This window comes from Macaca mulatta, chromosome 6, assembly GCF_049350105.2.
Source record: "Macaca mulatta isolate MMU2019108-1 chromosome 6, T2T-MMU8v2.0, whole genome shotgun sequence".
NCBI lineage: Eukaryota > Metazoa > Chordata > Mammalia > Primates > Cercopithecidae > Macaca > Macaca mulatta.
Window position 1 is genome coordinate 141,904,549 of NC_133411.1, and position 24,797 is coordinate 141,929,345.

Here is a 24,797-nt window from a genome sequence, read left to right on the forward strand (position 1 = left end):
GCATAACTCTTGAAGAACTTTCATGTCCACAAATTGGAAGACTGCTGCCTTGAAAGTCTAAATACTTAAGACACTATTCTACAGCTAACAGCCCTTACGAAGATGCTGCTTTTTTTTTTTTTTTTTTGAGACAGAGTCTCGCTCTGTCGCCCAGTCAGGAATGCAGTGGCACGATCTCAGCTCACCAAAACCTCCACCGCCCAGGTTCAAGTGATTCTCTTGCCTTAGCCTCCTGAATAGCTGGGATTACAGGTACCTGCCACCATGCCTGGCTAATTTTTGTATTTTTAGTAGAGATAGGATTTCACCATGTTGGATGGTCTCAAACTACTGGACTCATGTGATCTGCCCGCCTCAGCCTCCCAAAGTGTTGGGATTACAGGTGTGAGCCATTGTGCCCAGCCAATTCTTCTTTTTATAAACATAAATCATAGCATATTATATATTCTGTTCTCTACCTTATTTAATATACCTGATACTTCTTGGATAGCTTTCCATGTCAGTTCATATAATCAATCTCTTAATTCAATTGTCATTTCATTGACAGTTGAGGCAATAAAGCAAAATGACTAAGACCATGAATCTGGGGGACAGGCTGCATGCTTTAACACACTTTTTCTTCTTACTAGCTGTATGACAATGAGTAAGTTATTCAAATCTCCTTGCTTTAGTTTCTTCATATGTAAAATGAAGACAATAATACTACCCACCTTAATAGTGTAGATATCAGGTTTAAATAAACTAATACTTATAAAGACCCTAGAATAGTGCTTGGCACATAGTAAGCATCCATTAAACATCACTAACATTATAATTAAAATCTGGAGAACCACCATTAAACATTTGGTCCTTTAATAAAGTCTATAAATACACATTAAAAAAATATTCCTTTGTATACCACATGTAAACCTACCTTTGCTGTAATAATAATCTGTTTTCTTTTTCTTTTAAAGCTTTCTTTAGTTCTGCTGTCCTTGAGGGCCTGTGTAGGTATTTTCTTTTTCCTGTGCATTCGTAAGTCCAATGTCCAAATTCCAAGCATTTCTGACATCTTACATGTTGCTTATTTGCTTCACTACAGAACAAAAAGTAGAATACAAGCCTTAAAATTCTATCTTGTGACTTTCACACTGAGAACTATAAAAAATATGAAGAATAAAATTATGTTTACTCTTATGGTCCAATTCACAAAAATAAACATTTTATTCTTTGTATTATGTGAGACTGAATACAAGTCTAATAAGTATAATTATATGGTTTGGCTGTGTCCCTATCCAAATCTCATATTGAATTCCCACATGTTGTGGAAGAAACCTGGTGGGAGGTAACTTAATCATAGGGGCAAGTCTTTCCTGTGCTGTTCTCGTGATAGTGAATAAATCTCACAAGATGTGATGGTTTTAAAAATAGGAGTTTCCGGCCAGGCACGGTGGCTCATGCCTGTAATCCCAGCACTTTGGGAGGCTGAGGCAGGCGGATCACAAGGTCAGGAGATGGAGACCATCCTGGCTAACACAGTGAAATCCCATCTCTACTAAAAATACAAAAAATTAGCTGGGCGTGGTGGTGGGCGCCTGTAGTCCCAGTTACTGGGGAGGCTGAGGCAGGAGAATGGCATGAACCCGGGAGACGGAACTTGCAGTGAGCCAAGATCGTGCCACTGCACTCCAGCCTGGGTGACAGAGTGAGACTCCATCTCAAAAAAAAAGAAAAAAAAAAAGAATCAGAAAATCAGGCCAGGCGCAGTGGCTCATCCCAGCACTTTGGGAGGCCGAGGTGGGTGGATCACGAGGTCAGGAGTTCGAGACCAGTCTGGCCAATGTGGTGAAACCCCGTCTCTACTAAAAATACAAAAATTAGCTGGGCGTGGTGGCGGGCACCTGTAATCCCAGCTACATGGGAGGCTAAGGCAGGAAAATCATTTGAACCTGGGAGATGGAGGTTACAGTGAGCCTCGATTGCGCCATTGCACTCCAGCCCGGGCAACAGGGTGAGACTCCCATCTAAAAAAAAAAAAAAATCAGCAAATCAACAAGGGGATAAAGAATAATCAACCTGACCAGCTGAAGTGGCTCACGTCTGTAATCCCAGCATTCTGGGAGGCCACAGGTGGAAGGATTGCTTAAGGCCAGGAATTTGAGACCAGCCAGGCAGGACAACACAGCAAGACTCTATCTCTACAACAAATTTTGGAAAATTAGCCCAGGCCAGGCCCGGTGGTTCACGCTTGTAATCCCAGCACTTTGGGAGGCCAAGGCAGGCAGATAATTTGAGCTCAGAAGTTTGAGACTAGCCTGGGCAACATGGTAAAACCCTGTCTCTACAAAAACTACAAAAATTAGCCAGGTGTGGTGGCAAACACCTCTAGTCCCAGCTACTTGGGAAGCTGAGAGAGGAGGCGCAATCGAGCCCAGGAGTTCAAGGCTACAGTAAGCTATCATTGCGCCACTGCACTTCAACCTGGGTGACAGAGGGAGATTCTCTTTTTTTTTTTTTTTTTAAAAGATGGAGTCTCACTCTGTTGCCCAGGCCGGAGTGCAGTGGCACGATATTGGCTCACCACAACTCTGCCTCCCAGGTTCAAGCGATTCTCCCACCTCAGCCTCCCAAATAGTTGAGACTACAGGCATGCACTATCATGCCCGGCTAATTTTTGTATTTTTTGTAGACGTGGGGTTTTGCCACGTTGGCCAGGCTGGTCTCAAACTCCTGGCCTCAAGTGATCCACCTACTTCGGCCTCCCAAAGTGCTGGGATTACAGGCATGAGCCACTGTGCCCTGCCTGATTCTGTCTCTTAAAAAAAAAAAAAAAAATGGCCAGGCACGGTGGCTTATTCTCGTAATCCCAGCACTTTGTGGGGCTGAGGCAGGCGGATTGCTTGAGGTCAGAAATTCGAGACCAGCGTGGCCAACATGGTGAAACCCGTCTTTACTAACACAAAAATTGCCAGGCTTGGTGGCGCACACCTGTAATCTCAGCTACTCAGGAAGCCGAGGCAGGAGAATCGTTTGAACCTAGAAGGCAGACGTTCCAGTGAGCCGAGATCACGCCACTGCACTCTGGCCTGGGCGCCAGAGTGAGGCTCTGTCTCAAAAAAAAAAAAAAATAAATAAAACAAGATATGGAACAAGACAGAAATCCAGAGTTCAGTCAACAACTATGCTGGGTGTGTCTGTCCATCACAAGAGAGTAAGTATCACATATTACAAGCTAAGGAGACAAACTCTGCGTCAGAGTTAAGACGAAGGGCTATACCCTACGAATAAACCCAAGTTTTTACAAACTTCAGCCAACTTCTAGTTACCTAGAAGACTGAGAAAAATCCAGTCCCTGAAATTGGACTGATACAGCCAAGGAAGAAAAAGAAATAAAAGAACTGAAAAGGAAAAAACCTGTCATTTCTTATCGATTACGCATTAGGTACACTGTAAATCCTAATGAATCTACAGATAAAATATTTTGAAATAATTAGAATTAAGTGAGTTTAGCAAGGTTTTACATTTGGGTCCGCAATTTTTTTTTTTTTTTTTTTTTTTGGAGACCAAGTCTTGCTCTGTCGCCCAGGCTGGAGTGCAGTGGCGCGATCTCGGCTTACTGCAACCTCTGCCTCCCAGGTTAAAGCAATTCTCCTGCGTCAGCTTCCGGAGTAGCTGGAACTACAGGCACACACCACCACGCACAGCTAATTTTTTGTATTTTAGTAGAGATGGGGTTTCACCATGTTATCCTGGCTGGTCTCAATCTCCTGGGCTCAGGCAATCCACCCGCCTCAGTCTCCCAAAGTGCTAGCATTACAGGTGTGAGCCACCACGCCCGGTACAGGTCAGCAAATTTTTCTGTAAAGGGTCAGGTAGTAAATATTACAGTCTTTGTGGAACAAGAGGCAAAACTGTGGATGTTATATAGGTACTCATGTAACATGAGAGAAAACAAATTTCCATATTTTGTGGACAAAATGGAGGCTCATACATAAACAACATTCTTAGCTTATGAGCCTCCAAAAACAGGTAGCAGGCAGGATTCAGTGACCATGGTTTGTGGAACCTTATATTAGCTATAGAGGCACCATATAAAGATGAATTGAGTTTCTATACAACAAAAACAGTTTTTGTATTTAGTTTGTAGAGATGAGGTCTCCTTATGTTGCCCAGGCTAGTTTCAAATTCCTGAGCTCAAGTGATCCTCGCACCTTGGCCTCCTAAAGTGCTGGGATTACAGGCGTGAATCACTGCACCAAGCCACAAAAACAGTTTAAAAGGAACTTTGTTTTTTTGTTTTTTTTTTTTTTGAGATGGAGTTTTGCTCTTGTTGTCCAGGCTGGAGTACAATGGCACGATCTCAGCTCACTGCAACAGCTACCTCCTGGATTCAAGTGATTCTCCAGCCTTAGCCTCCCCAGTAGCTGGGATTACAGGTGCCTGCCACCATACCCAGCTAATTTTTTTTGTATTTTTAGTAGATGCGGGGTTTCACTATGTTGGTCAGGCTGGTCTCGAACTCCTGACCTCAGGTGATCCACCCACCTTGGCCTTCCAAAGTATTGGGATTACAGGTGTGAGCCACCGCACCTGGCTAAAAGGAATCTTTTAATTTAAAAGAAAATTTTTTTTTTTTTTAAGAGAAGAGGTCTCACTAAGTTGCCAAGGCTGGTCATGAACTCCTGGGCTCAAGCAATCCTCCTGCTTTGGCCTCCCAGATTACAGACATGAGCCACTGCATAAGTGAACATTTTAAAAAGATAATATTTATAATAATCCTAGAAACTACCAAATACCTAGAAAACAGAGAAAAGAAGTGTGAGACTTTTAGGCAAAAACAAACCTTAGACCAGGCATGGTGGCTCATGCCTGTAATCCCAACACTTTGGGAGGCCAAGGCAGGTGGATCACAAAGTCAGGAGTTCAGGACCATCCTGGCCAAGATGATGAAACCCCATCTCTAATAAAAATACAAAAAAATTAGCTGGGCGCAGTGGCAGACACCTGTAATCCTAGCTACTCAGGAGGCTAAGGCAGGAGAATTGCTTGAACCAAGACCAGGGCAGTAGAGGATGCAGTGAGCCAAGATCACACCACTGCACTCCAGCCTGGGCAGTAGAGTGAGACTCCATCTAAAAACAAAAACAAACAAACAAAAAAACAAAAACCCTGACTGAGATAAATTAAATACCAATATAAGTAGCTAAACAAATAGAGGGATATACCATGTTCATAGACTGGAAGGTTCAATATTATAAAATGTCAATTCTCTCCAAATTCCTGTATAGATTCAAAGCAATTCCAATAAAAATCCCAAAAGTTTCTTTGGGTGCAGAACTTAACAAGCTCATTATAAAATGTGTACACAGCCAGGCTCGATGGCTCTCTCCTGTAACCCCAGCACTCTGGGAGGCCAAGGTAGGCAGATCACTTGAGGTCAGAAGTTCGAGACCAGCATGGGTAACACGGTGAAAGCCCATCTCCACCAAAAAGAAATTTTTTTTTAATTATCTGGGCATAGTGGCATGCACCTGTAGTCCCCAACTACCTGGGAGGCCAAGGTAGGCAATCACTTGAGGTCAGAAGTTCGAGACCAGCGTGGGTAACATGGTGAAAGCCCATTTCCACCAAAAAAAATTTTTTTAAATTATCTGGGCATGGTGGCATGCACCTGTAGTCCCCAACTACCTGGGAGGCTGAGGCAGGAGAATTGCTTGAACCTGGCAGGCAGAGGTTTCAGTGAACCAAGATCGTGCCACTGCACCCCAGCCTGAGCGACAGAGAGGATCCATCTCAAAAAAAAAAAAAAAAAAAAAAGTGGGCCAGGCTCGGTGGCTCACTCCTGTAATCCCAGCACCTTGGGGGGTCGAGGCAGGCAAATCACCTGAGGCCAGGAGTTCAAGACCAGCCTGGCCAACATGGTGAAACCTCACCTCTACTAAAAATATAAAAATTAGCCGGGTGTGGTGGTGTATGCCTGTAATCCCAGCTACTTGGGAGGCTGAGGCAGGATAATTTCTTGAACTTGGGAGGCAGAGGTTGCAGTGAGCCAAGATCATACCACTGCACTCCAGCCTGGGCAACAGACTGAGACTCCATCTCAAAAAAAAAAAGTGTACAGAAATTCAAAAGGCTAGTAACAGACAAAATATAACAGAAAAACAAGATGAAGTAGAATATGAAAAGACAGTACAAAAATGGGACTAGGGGCCAATCACAGTGGCTCATGCCTGTAATCCTAGCACTTTGGGAGGCCAAGGCGGGTGGATCACTTGAGGTCGGAAGCCCAAGACCAGCCTGGCCAACATGGTGAAACCTCGTTTCTACTAAAAATACAAAAAATTAGCTGGGCATGGCAACACACACCTGTGGTCCCAGCTACTTGCGAGGCTGAGGCAGGAGAATTGCTTGAGCCTGAGAGGCGGAGACTGCAGTGAGCCAAGACAGCGCCGCTGCACTCCAGCCTGGGCGACAGAATGAGGCTCCATCTCAAAAACAAAAAACAAAAAACAAAAAAATTTTAAAAAAGGGACTAGGAAACACAAATGAACAATAAACATATGAAAAAGTATTCATTAGTAATCAAAGAAAAGCAAATTAAAACCCCAACACCACTACACCCCTCCCAGAAAGACTAAAAATAAAAACTAGTAATAGCAAATGTTAGCAAAGATATGTAGCAAAAGAGGCCAGGCGTGGTGGCTCACATGTGTAATCCCAGCACTTTGGAAGGCTGAGGCAGGCAGATCACAAGGTCAGTAGTTCGAGACCAGCCTGGACAACATAGTGAAACCCCATCTCTACTAAAAATACAAAAATTAGCTGGGCATGGTGGTGCGCACCTGTAGTACCAGCTACTAGGAGGGCTGAGGCAGGAGACTCGCTTGAACCCAGGTGGTGGACACTGTGGTCAGACAAGTTTGCGCCACTGCATTCCAGCCTGGGCAACAAAGCAAGACTCCGTCTCAAACAGAAAAAAAAAAAAAAAAGTTATGTAGGAAAAGAAACATCCATCCACTGTTGATAAGAATACAAATTGGTACAACTATTTTGGAAAAAAAAAAAAACCTCAAAAACAACCATTTACTATATTTGAAAAGATATGCTTACTCTATGGCTCAGCAATTCTACTTGCATGCAATAGAAATCCACGCGCAAGTATACCAAAAAATATTTACAATATTGCTTTTCCTTTATGTATTATAGCTTTTAAAAATTTTCAGTCACAACCTTACAGAAAAGTTCTAACTCTGTTTCAAATAATTATTTTTCCTGAATCATTTGTAAGTTGCCCACTTGATTCCTCATCAACCCAAAATATTTTACTGCATATTTTCTGTAAACTAGAAACTTCTCCTATATATCAATCAAAATCAAGAAATTAATATTGATACATTCCTACTATTTACTCTTTAGACCACATTTAAGTTTCATCAAATGTCTTAACGTCCCGTATAGCAAATTCAGTTTAGCGCCAGAGTTGCACTTGTCACATTTCTTTAGTCTCCTTCAGTAGGAAGAGTTCCTCCGTCACGTCTTGCTTTCATGATCTTGACACTTTTTTGAAAATTACAAGCCAGGTATCTTTGCAGTGTGCTTTAATTTGAGTCGGAAAATTTGCTTCCAAGCCCACTCATGTGGCTATTTGCAGAAGGCGTTAGTTTCTTGCCATGTTGGCCTTTCCACAGTGCTGCTTACAACACAGCTTTGCCCAGAGTGAATGACCAAGACCATCACTTTTGCTGTATTCTACTGATCACACAGACCAACCATGGTATAATGCGTGATTACACAAGGGTGTACCAGGAGACAGAGATCATCATAGTCCATCTTGGAGGCTGGCTATCACATCTGATATCTCTGAGTATCTTTGGCAGGAATAAAATAGAAGTGATGCTGTGTACTTCTCATTGTATCCTAGCAGGTTACCATAAGACTTAAATTTGTCTTATTACTGATGACGTTCACTTTGATCCCTTGGTTAAGGAGTATCTACCAGACTTCGCCATTGTGAGGTTTTTTTGTTTTTTGTTTTGGTTTTTTTTGAGACTAAGTCTTGCTCTGGCACCCAGGCTGGAGTGCAGTGGCATGATCTCAGCTCACTGCAGCCTCTGCCTCCCGGGTTCCAGAGATTCTCCTGCCTCAGCCTACTGAGTAGCTGGGATTACAGGCGCGCATCACCACACCCAGCTAATTTCTGTATTTTCAGTAGAGACAGGGTTTCACCATGTTGACCAGGCTGGTCTCGAACTCCTGACCTCAAGTGATCTGGCTGACTTGGCCTCCCAAAGTGCTGGGATTACAGGCAGAAGCCACAGCGTTTGGCCTGTAAACTTACTTTTCATCCTTTTGTAATTGTGGCAGTTTTAAAATATGTCCACAAATTTTGTGGAATTGTAATTCCCCTCTCCTTGGGTGTGGCTTGGACTTCACAACTTGCTTCCAACTAACAGAATGAAGCAAGGTGAGGGAGTGTGACTTTGAAGACTAGGTCAAGCAGCTGTCATGTTATCAAGATAGTCAAGCAGCCGCCACAATGACCTATGTGGCAAGGAACCTCACCCTTCTGTCAATAGCCATGTAAGTGAACCATCTGGGAAGCAGATTCCTAGTTCTGGTCAAGCCTTCAGATAACTGCTGCCCCTACCAACATCCTGATCACAACCACATGGGACAGCCTGAGTCAGAACCACTCACCTAGGTCACTCCTCAATTCCTGACCCAGGGAAATTATGCATTAATATTTATTGTTATAAGCCACTAAATTTTAGAAGTAATCTGTTACACAGTAATTGGTAACTAATACAGTAATTATTTTGTGGGCTAATACTTGAAAGTCCATAAATATCCTACTCCTCATTAAATATTTAGTTCCTTTATTCATGAGTATGGATTAATGTTTTTCAATTTTATTCAATGGGTTATAATCCATCACCATCTTTTAGTCTGAGGCTCAAATTGTCACAGTTTTGGTCAGTGGGAGCCCCTTCAAGCTGGATTCTGTGTTCTTTTGACACGGCTCCTTTATTATTTGAGTATTTCCTTGCTTTCTGGTACAACAACAAAAACATCCAGGCTCAGTTTGTATTTTCCCTGCCCTAGCCTGAAACCAGCCATTTCTCCAAGGTGCTCTGATAATGTTTGGAGCCAACACGGGGGCACACATGTGCTTGCTGTTACTGGGATATTGCTGCTCCTAGTTAGTGTCAGCGGATAGAGCTAGGGAACACACACACCTACTCATCTGTCAAATATACACACTTACATCTATATTTAATATTTTGAAAACCATGATTTCACACTGATAATCTTAATTCTAACCCAAATTCACAGATTTTTAAAATTTTTCTCCACTTCATCTTAGCCAAAAAGCCGAGAAGCAACTATTGTTTATTTTTCTCTTTTTTTTTGAGATGGACTTTTGCTCCTGTGCCCAGGCTGGAGTGCAATGGCGTGATCTCGGCTCACTGCAACCTCCACCTACTGGGTTCAATCGATTCTCTTGCCTCAGCCTCCCAAACAGCTGGGATTACAGGCGCCTGCCACCACACCCGGCTAATTTTTACATTTTTAGTAGAGGTGGGGTTTCACTATGTTGGACAGGCTGGTCTTGAACTCCTGACCTCAGGTGATCTGCCCACCTCAGCCTTCCAAAGTGCTGGGATTATAGGCGTGACCCACCGCGCCCAGCTATTTTTCTCTTCTATATTTCCTTCTTCAAGAATAAACCTGGTTGCCACTATCCTTAATAGATTACTTATTTGGTCAATTCCCCTTACATAACCAAATGCCCATTGTTGCCACTGCTGACTCCTCCCCCATATCCTCTTCACTTCACTTGAGATCTGCCCTGCACCCCCACCCCCCTGACTCCCATTGCCAGGCGGGCCCCCCAGCCACATTTCTCTTTATACTCAGGCTCCGGTACCCTATACCAAATTATACACACCCACATACCCTGTGTGGATGTTCTCTCCATGAGGAGACAACTTTTGTTAAACTGCCTTGTGTGGACACCCCTGACCCAGCTTGGGATCTGACGCCCTGCACCAGACTTCCCCACTACTGGATGCCCTCTGCAACCTGTTGACATCACAAGCCAGTTCAAGCTCCTCTGTAGGTGCTCTCCTGACTCCACATTCAGCTCTAATATTTCAAAGCCAGGTTGATCCTCTGCATAGACACCTAGTGTGCTTATTCTAACCAATACCTTTAGGATTGCATTGTTCAGGAAAGGAAGAGGAAGAACTATAAAAATGTTTATAGCATGATTTTTTCATTTTTGAGACAAGAGTCTCACCCTGTTGCCCAGACTGGAGTGCAATGGTATGATCATGGCTCACTGCCCCCTCAATCTCCTAAGCTCAAGCCATCCTTCCACCTTAGCCTCTCAAGTAGCTGGGACCACAGGTGCCTACCACTATGCATGGCTAATATTTTTAGTTTTTGTAGAGATAGGGTCTCGCTCTGTTGCCCAGGCCAGTTCCAAACTCCTGGCCTCAAGCAATATTTCCACCTCAGCATCCCAAAGTGCTGGGATTGTAGGCATGAGCCACTGTGGTTGGCAGCATGATTTGCAGTATCCTCAAAATTGGAAATAATATGAAAGTAGAACAGAAATTTGTGGTACAGAATACAGTGGAATACTTCATGGTAATAAAAAAGAATAAATTACAGCTTTATTTAACATAAGATATAAGATAGACTCAAAAGAATCCAAATTGAACGATTCTATACAAAGTTTAAAGAGATAGCCAGGTGTGGTGGCTCACTCCTGTAATCCCAACACTTTGGGAGGCCAGGTGGGTGGATCACTTGAAGCCAGTAGTTCGAGACTAGCCTGGGCAACATGGCAAAACTCTGTCTCTACTAAAAACACAAAAAATTAGCTGTGTCGTGGCACATGCCTGTAGTCCCAACTGCTCGGGAGGCTGAGGCCTACGAATCGCTTAAACCCAGAAGGTGGAGGTTGCAGTGAGCCGAGATCACGCCATAGCACTCCAGTCTGGGCAACAAAATGAGAATCTGTCTCAAAAAAAAAAAAAAGACAAAATTAAACTGTAGTGCACAGACAGTAAAAATATAAACCGAGGCCAGGCGTGCTGGTTCACACCTGTAACCCCAGCACTTCTTTAAAGTTTTAAAGAAATCTTTACTCTTCCACTACATAGCGATATGATCTTCAGCAAGCTGATTTTTTTTTTTTTTTAATTACAATAGAGACAACGTCTCACTATGTTGCCCAATCAGGTCTCAAACTCCTGGGCTGAAGCGATCCTCCCTCCTTGGCCTCTCTTTATTTTGAGACGGAGTCTTCCTCTGTTGTCCAGGTTGGAGTGCAGTGACGCAATCTCAGCTCACTGCAACCTCCACCTCCTAGGTTCAAACAATTCTCGTGCCTCAGCCTCCCAAGTAGCTAGGACTACAGGGCGTGCCACCCTGCCCTGCTAATTTTTGTATTTTTAGTAGAGACAGGGTTTCATCATGTTAACCAGGCTTGTCTTGAACTCCTGACCTCAGGTGATCCTTGACCTCGGCCCACCTTGGCCTCCCAAAGTGCTGGGATTACAGGTGTGAGCCACCATGCCTGGCTAAGCAAGCCGATTTTTGAACTGAGTTCCCTCTTCTGAAAAATGTGGTAATACTGGCCAGGTGTGGAGGCTCATGCCTATAATCCCAGTACTTGGAGGCCAAGGCAGGAGGACTGCTTGAGGCCAAGAGTTTGAGACTTACCCTGGCCAACATAGCAAGACTCCATCTCTATTTAAAAAGAAAAAGTAGTAATATCTACTTTACTAGGTTATTCAGAGAATTAGCTGAGACCATAACCATGGCTCATACAAACTGTGTGCCAAGAATTTAAGTAAGTACTACTTATATGTGGTCACACCCAATCATAACAACCCAATGAATTAAGGGCACTATCTACTCTGTAGATTGGGAAGCAATATCTCCATTCTATAGATTGGAAAGTATATAAAGCAAGCAGTAAGGCATCTGACATAAAGTAACAAATAAATGAGAGCTATTATTACTAATCCACATATTAGAGCAATCAGAACGATGTGGACTAATGATACACAGAAATTAACATGTTCTCAAAACATGGTTGTTGGTTTTTTTGTTTGTTTTTGAGACGGAGTTTCGCTCTTATTGCCCAGGCTGGAGTGCAATGGCACAATCTCAGCTTACCGCAACCTCTACCTCCTGGGTTCAAGCAATTCTCCTGCCTCAGCCTCTCGAGTAGCTAGGATTACAGGCAGGCGCCACCACGCCTGGCTAATTTTGTATTTTCAGTAGAGATGAGGTTTCTCCATGTTGGTCTGGCTCGTCTCGAACTCCTGACCTCAGGTGATCCATCTGCCTCGGCCTCCCAAAGTGCTGGGATTACAGGCGTGAGCCATCGCGCCCAGCAAAACATGGTTGTTTTAAAAATAAAAGGTGTGAAGTCGCATGCAGGCCTCCCACCTCCCAGGCTCAAGACTAGCCTGGATAACACAGTGAGACCTCATCTCTACAAAAAAACAAAAATTAAGGCTGGGTGTGGTGGCTCACACCTGTAATCCCAGCACATTGGGAGGCCGAGGCAGGTGGATCATGTGAGGTCATAAGTTTGAGGTCAGCCTGGCCAACACGGTAAAACCCCGTGTCTACTAAAAATACAAAACTAAGCCAGGCATGGTGGTGGGCTCCTGTAATCCCAGCTACTAGGAAGGCTGAAGCACGAGAATTGCTTGAACATGGCAGATGGAGGTTGCAAAGAGCTAAGATTGTGCCACTGCACTCCAGCCTGGGTGACAAGAGCGAAACTCTGTCTCAAAAAAAATAAAAAAAAAAAGTAGGCCGGGCACAGTGGCTCACACCTGTAATCCCAGCACTCTGGGACGCCGAGGCAGGCGGATCACGAGGTCAAGAGATCGAAACCATCCTGCCCAATATGGCGAAACCTCGTTTCTACTAAAAATACAAAAATTAGCTGGGTGGGGTGGCGCGCGCCTGTAGTTCCAGCTCCTTGGGAGGCTGAGGCAGGAGAATTGCTTCATCCTGGGAGGTAGAGGTTGCAGTGAGCCAAGATGGCGCCATTGCATTCCAGCCTTGGCACAGAGCCAGATACCGACTCAAAAAGTAAATAAATAAAAATAAAAATAAAAAAATAAAAAATTAGCTGGGTGTAGTGGCACCCCATAGTCCCAGTTACTCAGGAGGCTGAGGTGGGAGGATCATTTGAGCCCAGGAGGTTGAGGCATGTGAGCCATGATAGCACCACTGTGCTCCAGCCTGGGTGACAGAGTGAGACCCTGTCTCAGGAAAAACACAAAAACAAAAAAGTCATTGAGGGAGCCAGTAGATATTGTCACTGGTTCAAAAGATAATTCAGGCTGGGCATGGTGGCTCACGCCTGTAATGCCATTACTTTGGGAGGCTGAGGCGGGTGGATCACCTGAGGTCAGGAGTTCGAGACCCGCTTGGCCAACATGGGGAAACCCCATCTCTACTAAAAATACAGAAAATTAGCTGGGCATGGTGGCGGTCACCTGTATTCCCAGCTACTCGAGAGGCTGAGGCAGGAGAATCACTTGAACCTGGGAAGTGGAGGTTGCAGTGAGCCGAGATCATGCCACTGCACTCCAGCCTGGACAACAAGAGCAAAACTTCTATCTCAAAAAAAAAAAAAAAAAAAAGAAGATAATTCCAACAACACACTTATATGGGCAATCAGTAATGCTGAAATGAATTTACAAATAGTTGACAACTGGTCAGTAGACATTGGGCAATAACTGATTGTATTGCACTGCCTTTTTAAAATTTTATTTTATTTTATTTTTTTTGGAGATGGAGTCTTGCTCTGTGGCCTAGGCTGCAGTATAGTGGCATGATCTCAGCTCACTGCAACCTCTGCTTCCCGAGTTCAAGCAATTCTCCTGCCTCAGGCTCCTGAGTAGCTGGGACTATAGGCATGCACTACCACACCTGGCTAATTTTTGTATTTTTTAGTAGAGATGGGGTTTCACCATATTGGCCAGGCTGATCTTGAACTCCTGACCTCAAGTGATCCACCCTCCTCGGCCTCCCAAAGTGCTGGGGTTACAGGCGTAAGCCACCACACCCGGCCTTTTTTTCTTTTTTTTGAGAGAGGGAGTCTTGCTTTGTCACCCAGGCCACTGCAACCTCCGCCTCCCAGATTCAATCAATTCTCCTGCCTCAGCTTCCCCAGTACCTGGGATTACAGGCGCCTGCCACCATGCCCGGCTAATTTTTGTATTTAGTAGAGATGGGGTTTCACTATGTTGGCCAGGCTGGTCTCAAACTCCCGACCTCAAGTGATCCGCCTGCCTCGGCCTCCCAAAGTGCTGGAATTATAGGTGTGAGCCACCACATCCAGCCTGCACTGCATTTTTACGAGCAAGAATCTTCCGCAATACTGTAAGTTTCCTATGACTTAAAGATTTGAGAAACAGTGCAAAGACAATGAAAGAAGCGGGCCCTCATAGAGTCACATAGCCAGGAAGGGTGGACTAAACGGAGCACTCAGTAATCATCTTGTCTTTCTGTCCACTTCAAAGCCTTTCACGACTTTCCCTAAAAATGAAAATATGTGAGGGTGTTGGGGGTGGAGGTCCATAGTCTTCTTTTCCAAGCTTATAGGTTGTTTTCTCCAAATTGAGAAATTGATAGCTTGGGACCCTAGTCATTAAAAATATCCACCAGACATTGTGCAGCTTGTTTTTTATTGTTATAAATATGACATTCACAAATATCATCTAAAGCTCAGGTACGAGGCTGGACGCAGTGGCTTACGCCTATAATCCTGGCACTCTGAGCAGCCAAGGCAGGATCACCCGAGCTCAGGAGTTTGAGACCAGCCTGGGCAACACTGTCTCTAAAACAAGAAAAAAAAAAGAAAAAAAGGAAAAAAAACAGAGAGAGAGAGAAAACAAATGAAGCCCAGGTATGATTATCATATTTTATATGTATGTTTTAAACACTCACAACTCACGAATCACCCCTAAAAATACTAATCTTCCATAAAGATTGCTGAGTTAGACAAACATAATTTCAAAACAAACACAATTACCATTTCTTTCTACCCAAATGAATTATCTATTCAAACAATATTTCATTTCTGTTTGCTAAGGTAAAGTTGAAGGATGTATTTGAATGGTACAGGCTTTTTACGTGAAACGACGTTCTTTGATACCAAAAATACTAGGACACACTTCCCATATTGGCAAAGTTGTTTTTTTAATGCCTATTGTCGGCAAAAGCGGGGAATAGCCACTCTGTAAATGGACACCGCTGGTGAGAATGTAAAGTGGCACAAATTTTTCAAAGAGCAACTTGTTAATATGCAACGAAAAAATTTAAAATGTGCACACCAGCCAGGTGCAGTGACTCACACCTATAATCCCAGCACTTTGGGAGGCCAAGGCGGGTAGATCACTTGAGGTCAGGAGTGACCTGTTGACTAGCCTGGCCAACATGGTAAAACCCTATCTCTACTAAAAATAAAAAAATTAGCTGGGTGGGGTGGTGCATCTGTAGTCCTACCTACTCAGGAGGCTGAGACAGGAGAATTGCTTGAATTCCAGAGGCAGAGGTTGCAGTGAGCTGAAATCGTGCCTCTGCACTCTAGCCTGGGTGACAAAGTGAGACTCCATGTCATAAATAAATAAATAAATAAATAGTGCATACCAAAAAGGGAACATAAAAGATGACCATTTATCTAGAAAATACCTAAGAATCCAAAAAATAGAGCAACTAGACCAGGCACAGTGGCTCACGCCTATAATCCCAGCACTTTGGGAAAGAGAGGTGGGAGGATCATTTGAGCCCAGGAGTTCAAGACAAGCCTGGGCAACATAGCGACACCCTGCCTACACAAAAAATAAAATTGTGACCAGGAGTGGTGGTTCACGCTTGTAATATCCCAGCACTTTGGAAGGCCAAGGCAGATCACTTGATACCAGGAGTTTAAGACCAGCCCAGCCAACACGGCGAAACCCTGACTCTCCTGAAAATACAAAAATTAGCCTGTAATCTCAGCGACTTGGGAGCTGAGGCATGAGAATCACTTTAGCCAGGGAGGCAGAGGCTACAAGGAACCGAGATCGTGCTACTGTACTCTAGCCTGGGCCACAGAGCAAGACTCTGCCTCAAAAAAATATAAATAAAAAAATAAAATAAAATTGCTGAGTGTAGTGGGTTGCAGCTGTAGTCTCAGTTACTCGGGAGGCTGTGGTGGGAGAATCATTTGAGCCAGGAGTTCGAGGCTGTAGTGAGAGATATGATCATACAACTATACTCCAGCCTGGGTGACAGAGCAAAAGCCTGTCTCTTTAAAAAAAAAAAAAAGAGCTACTAGAACTAAAAAATTAGTAAGGTCAGAGGACATAAGAACATTATACAGAAGACCACCAGCAACAAGTGAAACTAAAAATTTTTTTTAATTTGTATTTATTTATTTTTTTGAGACAGAGTCTCGCGCTGTCACCCAGGCTGGAGTGCAGTGGTGCAATATTGGCTCACTGCAAGCTTCGCCTCCCAGGTTCACGCCATTCTCCCACCTCAGCCTCCTGAGTAGCTGGAACTACAGGCACCCACCACCATGACCAGCTAATTTTTTGTATTTTTAGTAGACGGGGTTTCACCATGTTAGCCAGGATGTTCTTGATCTCTTGACCTTGTGATCCACCCACCTCGGCCTCCCAAAGTGCTGGGATTACAGGCGTGAGCCACAGCACCTGGCCTAATTTTTTGTATTTTTAGTAGAGATGGGGTTTCACCGTGTTAGCCAGGATGGTCTTGATCTTTTAACCTTGTGATCCGCCCACCTCGGCCTCCCAAAGTGCTGGGATTACAGGCGTGAGCCACAGCACCTGGCCTAATTTTTTGTATTTTTAGTAGAGATGGGGTTTCACCGTGTTAGCCAGGATGGTCTTGATCTTTTAACCTTGTGATCCGCCCACCTCGGCCTCCCAAAGTGCTGGGATTACAGGTGTGAGCCACTGCGCCTAGCCTTTTGAAACTAAAATTTTTTAAAAACACTATTACAATACTTCAGGACAAATCTGACAAAAGACATGCAAGACCTCTACCCTGAAAACTACAAAACACTGCTAAGAGAAATTAAAGATGACCTAAACAAATGGCGAGATATACACATGCACGGATCAGAGAACTCAATACTGTTAAGATGTCAATTCTCCATAGGTTGATCTGTACACTCAACGCAATCCCAGCTGAAATTGCGGCAGCTTTTGGTAAGCTAATTCTAAAATTTATCTGGAAATACAATATAAAATAGTCAAAATAACTCTGAAAAAGAGAAAAATCAGAGGGCTAACACGTGGTTTCAAGACTTACTATGAAGCTACAGTAATCATGACACTACCAGACTTTATAAATACTGTCCATTCGGCCACTCTAAATTTACAAATTTTTTTTACTTCAATATTAAATTCATCTTAGCTTACTATAATTTTACTTGATAACTTTTTTTTTTTTGGAAACAGAGTCTTGCTGTGTCACCCAGGCTGGAGTGCAATGGTGCGATCTCGGCTCACTGCAACCTCTGCCTCCCAGGTGATAGTGATTCTTCTGCCTCAGCCTCCCAAGTAGCTGGGATTACAGGTGCCCGCCATGACACCTGGCTAATTTTTTGTATTTTTAGTAGATATGGGGTTTCACCATGTTGGTCAAGCTGGTCTTGAACTCTGGACCTCAGGTCATCTACCTGCCATGGGCCACCCAAAGTGCTGGGATTACAGACGTGAGCCACCACACCCAGCCTACTTTATAACTTATAAATGTTTAAAACTTTTTGACTCTTTTGTAATAACAACACACAAACACATAGCTGTACAAAAATACTTTTCTTTCTTTGTATCTTCATTCTATAAGCTGTTTTCTGTTAAAATTTATTTTTCTTTTTAAACTTTTTTGTTAAAAACTAAGACACACACACATTAGCCTAGGTCTACACAGGGTCAGGATCATCAAGATGTCACTAGGCAATAAAAATTTTTTTTTTTTTACCTCCATTATAATATTATGGGACAACCACAGAATTAATATATGGGATCTGTTATGTGGTGCATGACAAAATAGAGAAAGATCCAGTTACGGCCTGCATGGTTTGGTACTGTCCAACCTTTTTTTTTTTTTTTTTGAGACGGACTCTCGCTCTGTCACCAGGCTGGAGTGCAATAGTGCAATCCTGGCCCACTGCAACCTCTGTCTCCTGGGTTCAAGCAATTCTCCTGCCTAGCCTCCTGAGTAGCTGGGACTATAGGCGCGTGCCACCACACCCAGCTAATTTTTGTAGAGACGGGGTTTCACCATGTTGGCCAGGATGGTCTCGATCTCTTGACCTTGTGATCCACCCGCCTTGGCCTCCCAAAGTGCTGGGATTACAGGTGTGAGCCACCACACCCGGCCTTGTTCAACATTTTCATAAATGCCTTGTATGAGGACACAAATGTACATATTTATCAAACCTGCAGTTGACACAAAGCTGACAGGGATACCTAATAACGATGGATGGCTGAATCAGGATCCAAAACGTCTTGACAGGCTGCAACTCTGTGTCGAATCTAACAAGATGAAATTTAACAAGGACAAAGGTAAGTCTGACACTTAAGTCCAGAAAATCAGTACAAGGCAGGGGAGGTCTGACTTGATGACAATTCAAGTAGAAAACAAGGTTTTTTAGCCGACTGAAATCATAGCAAGGGTCAAAAACAAGGGAGTAAGAAAAAAGTGAGGTTTAACTTTATAAATATTATTTCTTTTCAGCTCAACATAAACTTTTAGATAGATTTGAAAAACACAACAGGCCACGTCAGGAGGTAGTACACATTACTGGAAATCTTCAAGCCAAGTTTGATAATGACTCTGGATGTTGAAGAGGAAGTAGTGGAATCTCATATAAGGTTTAATAGAAGAAATGACCCCAAATGTTGCCTAGATTCCATAGTTTACTTAATATGGGTATATGTAAGTACAGTTTACAAGGTAAAAATAATTTCATTCCAATTGATTTAGTAGACTGACTAGTTAAGTCTCTGAAAGAGCTACTCAATGAGGAGTTTGTATTTAGGCTTTTTTCCCCGTTTTCTTCTATTAGTCCAAAGATCTTTTTTTTTTTTTTTTTTTTTTTTAAGAACGATAAGGCCAGGCGCGGTGGCTCACGCCTGTAATCCCAGCACTTTGGGAGGCTGAAGCAGGCAGATTACCTGAGGTTAGGAGTTCGAGACCAGCCTGACCAACATGGAGAAACCCCGTCTCTACCAAAAATACAAAATTAGTCAGGCGGGTGGCACATGCCTGTAATCCCAGCTAAAGGAGGCTGAGGCAGGAGAATCACTTGAACCTGGGAGGTGGAGGTTGTGGTGAGCCAAGATTGTGCCACTGCACTCCAGCCTGGGCAACAAGAGCGAAACTCCATCTCAAAAAAAAAAAAAAAAAATGATGATAGTACTTTCTCACTTCTCATTACTAACTTAAAAACTATTTTAAATTTGTTGTTATAGAAGTAATATATGCTCCTTGTAAATAAAATTAAACCTTTTTGATGAATATAAAATGAAAAGTAAAGGCTCCTCTCCTGCTTTCCCCCCAAATACATTCCCCAAACTCTCTTGGACTTCGCAAGCCTCTAAAGGCCCTCCTTTGCTGAATCCCTTGGAGACTTACACTCTGTGTAAGTCTGTCCGGAGCTGCACGCCCCGGCCATAGCGAATAATAATTAAAGATTAAATGCCTGAGCTATATTCATTTCCACCCCACACCTTCTCCCTAGATTTACCTTCTTCCCTGTATTAATACCGCCATTAAAAGATGGCGCTCTTCCTGCTTCTTCTTCATTCATTTTTCCCACACCCGCGAAAAGACTACCTGACTGCGCAGGCGCAACATGACGTCCGACCGGAGAAACCGAAGCCTATCTGGCCACACCTTCCGCAATGAGGTCATTTCCGCCTTAGCCCAACCCCTTCCCCTCCAAATGTATATAAGGCATTGCATTACCACCATTAAACGAGACTTGATCAGAGCACTGTCTTGTCTCCATTTCTCCTGTCTCTTGTTCCCCAAATTCCCACCCCCTCCTCCAGGGACTGCTCTGACTATCCCGTGGGCCGGGATACGTGGCGCCCAACGTGGGGCAGTATACCACAACGGTTTTTACAGTATGCCACATGTTTGCTTCCCAACAGGACCAAAAGCTCCTTAAAGGTAAGATTTGTCTTTTACAAATCATGTAACTCATGTACCAAATACAGACACATTGTAGATATAAAACATTTAACTTTTGATACTTCTGAAACAATAAATAGCAGTATTATTCAGATGCTAAGTCTTATTTTCACTTCATATTTAAAGTGGACATTAGTTTTGCCAATCCTGCATTCATTTACCTCCTCTGACCTATCTACCCTGGTTATCATTGGCTTATGGTCATCCATTCAGTTGTACTGAAAGGAGAATAAGATCTCTAAATCAATCAGATATTCACAATCCCACAGGCATAGTTTAACATTGGGCATGTAATCCAATCTAGACCAAAGAAGTACAATCAACTTGAAGCTGAGAGAATATAAAGGACCCTGGATACTGCAGCCATCTTGGGAGCAAAGAATAGAGCCTATTCAAATATGGAGCCAACAACCAAAGAGCAAGTGTGAGAGACAGACAGGGAGAAACGGAACCTGGTGACATCATTTAGCACTCCCTTTAAGTATTATCATCCCATTTTTGATCTCAGAATTGTCTGACTTAATGGTAGGCACAGTGGCTCATGCCTGTAATCCCGGCACTTTGGGCGGCTAAGGTGGGATCACTTGAGATAAGGAGTTCGAGACCAGCCTGACCAACATAGTGAAACCCCGTCTCTACTAAAAATACAAAAATTAGCAGGGCATAGTGGTGGGCACCTGTAGTTCCAGCTACTCGGGAGGCTGAGGCAGGATAATCATTTGAACCAGGGAGGCAGAGGTTGCAGTGAGCCAAGATCACACCACTGCATTCCAGCCTGGGCAACAGAGTGAGACTCGGTCTCAAAAAAAGAACCGTCTGACTTCAAGCCTTCTTTCTTCACCAAGCTTACTACTCTAACTCCCTAAGTCTGTCTGTACATTTGAGGAACTCTTCTTATCAGGCCTGAAAGTGTAGATGGAAAGGAAAAGAGAAAAAAAGGGATTATTTGAATTAAAAATATATAAAAAAATATAAATACACATATATATACTAGCAGACTTTGAGCTATATATGGACATGAAAATGGAGATGGCATGAAATATTTTATGAAAAAGAGGCAGATGTTTGGATGTGCAAAGGCTGTGCAAAAGCTTTATAAGAAAGGGCATCTGGGGTGACCCTTGCATTATTTGTCAGGTGTGAATCTCTTCTGCCACTCTCTCTTATTCATTAGGCGTAATGGCCATCTTTCAGTTCTTTAAAAAGTAAGTTTCAGCCTCAAAGCAATTATGCCACTATCCGGATGCTCTTTCTCCAAATCCTCTTATGACTGTTAATTTTTCACCCTTTAAATCTCTGTTCAAATTCCACCTCTTCAGAGATGCCTTTTCAGTCCAACCAACCTAAAGTGGGCCTTTCTCTCTTTCCATCACAACAGTTTGTTTCCTTCAAAGCTGTTATCACCAGCTGTATTTACATTTAGTAGTTTATCGACTGTTTCCATCACTAGAATGTAAGCTCTCTGAAAGCAAGGATTTTTGTCCTAAAAAACACCTCTTTTTCTTTATACCCAATGTCTGGCACAGAACGGTAGGTACTAGATAAATTAATATTTATTGAAAGAATGAGTACCAAAAAGTGATAAGATAGCTTGGGAGGGCAGTCGGCATTGTAGGCAGGATTCCTAGGGAAGGCGCTAGAATAAGGAAGTAGGAAAAGGCAGCAGGGATGGACGCTAAATAGGAAACTGAAGGTTTACGTCGGCCGGCATAAAGGTGTCGGACCGGGGCTTCAGGGCTCCCTTGTCGACGCGTGGGGTTGGCGGAGGGGCATAAATCACTGAGTGACCAACTGTGGGCGTTCCCTTCAGAGAAACCAAACGCGACAGTTGTCTTCAAACCCCGCTCTGTCCCGTGCCGCAGACTTTACACGGCTGTCTTCCGTGAAATCGCTAACCCACGGTCACCAGACTTATCGCTCGGGCCCAAGCCCCTCGGGAGCCAGAAGCGTGTTTGAGAAACAGACATTCTCCGCCGGTCCCAACAGGGGTCCGACACTAGCCCGTTGACGCGCGTTTCACCGCTCCCAGCCCGCCGGTGGGCCCGAACCGGATCCTTACTTACGCTTGCCTCCGAGCTATGAGCCGATGCATGGGAGTCGCCATCTTAGCGCGGTCAAAGCCGGCCGCGCAGGGTTTTGGGAAACTCCTCGGAAGGGCGGGGCTTCCAACCGGCAGGCCGTAGACGTAGGCGAGGCCAGACAGGCCTCTAGGGGTTCTGGGGCAGCCTCCGCGGCAGGATCTCAGTGCCGGCTCGGGAGGGGAGGGAGGGGAGGGAGGGGAGGGAGGGGAGGGAGGGGAGGGGAGGGAGGGGAAGGAGGGGAAGGGAGGGGAAGGGAGGGGATGGAGGGGAGGGGAAGGGAGGGGATGGAGGGTCGGAAGAGGAGGGGAGGGGAGGGGCTGGTGGATCGGGAGGGGCCGGTGTCTCCAGTGTGGGTCTCGGGTTCTCTGGCGGAACCGGGTTTCAAAGGATGATTACAGGCAAGAACATTATCTGTGGAAAATGAGGACCACATTCTCGAACGAGGGATACACATACAAAGACAAAGAATGAAACTGTGGTGTTCAGAAACTTAGAAGTAGTCTGGAGAATAGAAAGGAATTAGTTGACCAGCAATTGAAAGAATGACTTTAGCAAGCCATAGAGTGCAAACATACACGTTATTTCTGTTTTGTATGTATTTCACAGGGTTGTTACAAGTACTAAATGGGACTGTGTAAAGCTGCTTTGTCAAGCAGAAAAGGACTATACAAATATTTTACAATATTTTAGCTGCACCTACATCTAATGTCAGCTCACGGAGCTATTATTCTCTTAAAACACGTTCTCTGAAATATATATAACTTTCTGAAGTGTATGTGTGTGTGTGTTTCCGGGTCATTCATATTTTTTCCTTTTTTTTTTTTTCCATTTGAGACAGAGTCTCGCTGTGTCGCCAGGCTGGAGTGCAGTGGCGCCACCTTGGCTCAGTGCAACCTCCAGGTCCCTGGTTCAAGAGATTCTCTTGCCTCAGCCTCCCGAGTAACTGGGATCACAGGCACACACCACTATGCCCAGCTAATTTTTGTGTTTTTACTAGGGACGAGGTTTCACCATGTTGGCCAGGATTTTCTCGATCTCCTGACCTCATAATCCGCCCGCCTCAGCCTCCTAAAGTGTTGGGGTTACAGGCTTGAGCCATCGCGCCCAGCCATATGTTTTCAATTAATAATTAACACTTAAAATGTTTTAGGAGCTGAGGACAGAGCATTTGAACAAATAAAATCCGTGTACACATGGAACTTTCTACACACCATGAATGAAAACTATTCCCATGGGATAAGTACTCTTAACGAAAAATATCTCAGAGTAAGGGATTAAAGAGTGATTAGGAGTTAGGGAGAGTGATGATGTGACCTTTGAGCACAACTTGTTCTTCAAAAATCTTGGGCTCTTACGTGTTGTGTTTTCTAGCTTGCTTTTTTCATTCATCAGTGTATTTATGAAAATGTTTCCCGGCCAGGCGCAGCGGCTCATGCCTGTAATCCCAGCACTTTTGGAGGCCGAGACGGGTGGATCACCTGAGGTTGGGAGTTCCAGACCAGCTTGACCAACATGGAGAAACCCCGTCTCTATTAAAAATACAAAGAAATTAGCCGGGCATGGTGTTGCATTCCTGTAATCCCAGCTACTCGGGAGGCTGAGGCAAGAGAATCACTTGAACTCGGGAGGCGGAGGTTGCAGTGAGCCGAGATCGCACCATTGCACTCCAGCCTGGGCAACAAGAGTGAAACTCCGTCTCAAAAAAAAAAAAAAAAAAAAAAAAAAAAAAAAAAAAAAAAAAAAAAAGAGGCCGGGCGCGGTGGCTCAACCCTGTAATCCCAGCACTTTGGGAGGCCGAGACGGGCGGATCACGAGGTCAGGAGATCGAGACCATCCTGGCTAACACAGTGAAACCCCGTCTCTACTAAAAAAATACAAAAAATTAGCCGGGCGTGGTGGCGGGCGCCTGTAGTCCCAGCTACTCGGGAGGCTGAGGCAGGAGAATGGAATGAACCCGGGAGGCAGAGCTTGCAGTGAGCAGAGATCACGCCACTGCACTGCAGCCTGGGCGACAGAGCGAGACTCCGCCTCAAAAAAAAAAAAAAGAAGAAGAAAAAGAAAACTAACTTGGATAACTAGGGGAGCAGGGTGACCACTCATTTTGTAAAGAAGAGTGGCTATGCAAGGGGATTTGAGAATGGCCATTCTGGGCCTCTGTGGGTAAGAAGCTCTGATTCTCCAAATGAAAACAGGATTGGCTCTTGAGGGCATGAGTAGTGCCTGAAACTCCCCAGAATGAGGTGAGAGCTGCTTTCCTCAGTTTATTTCCACTTTCCAAGATGACCTAAAAACAAAATGCTCAAAAGTTGTGTCATGTTTCCTTATCTTCAGATGAAGCTTCTTGGGTTCCTGAAAGTCCTTGGGTTTCGATGCAGCACTTTGCTGTAACATAGATCATAAGGCTGTGTGATTGTGAGTCCAGGATTTGCTGGCTCCTCTGGTAATTTAAACTAGTCTGCAGTAGAAGAGAAGGAAATTGAC

General features: G+C 44.0%; 1 protein-coding gene across 8 annotated transcripts in view; it reads right to left on the bottom strand.

Annotated features, from left to right (window-relative positions):
- Window positions 1–22,351, bottom strand: part of ZCCHC10 (zinc finger CCHC-type containing 10) — a 31,544-nt gene extending 9,193 nt beyond the window's left edge. Inside the window, exons 1-4 of one of the 8 annotated variants that reach the window (XM_078004172.1) lie at window positions 22,299–22,351; window positions 18,507–18,572; window positions 6,346–6,467; window positions 914–1,075 (exon numbers count right to left, since the gene is read on the bottom strand). In XM_078004172.1, the coding sequence (XP_077860298.1) occupies window positions 914–1,075; window positions 6,346–6,467 (284 nt within the window). In that variant the 5' untranslated portion in view covers window positions 18,507–18,572; window positions 22,299–22,351. 8 annotated transcript variants of the gene reach the window in all.
- Between the last annotated feature and the right edge of the window lie 2,446 nt (window positions 22,352–24,797).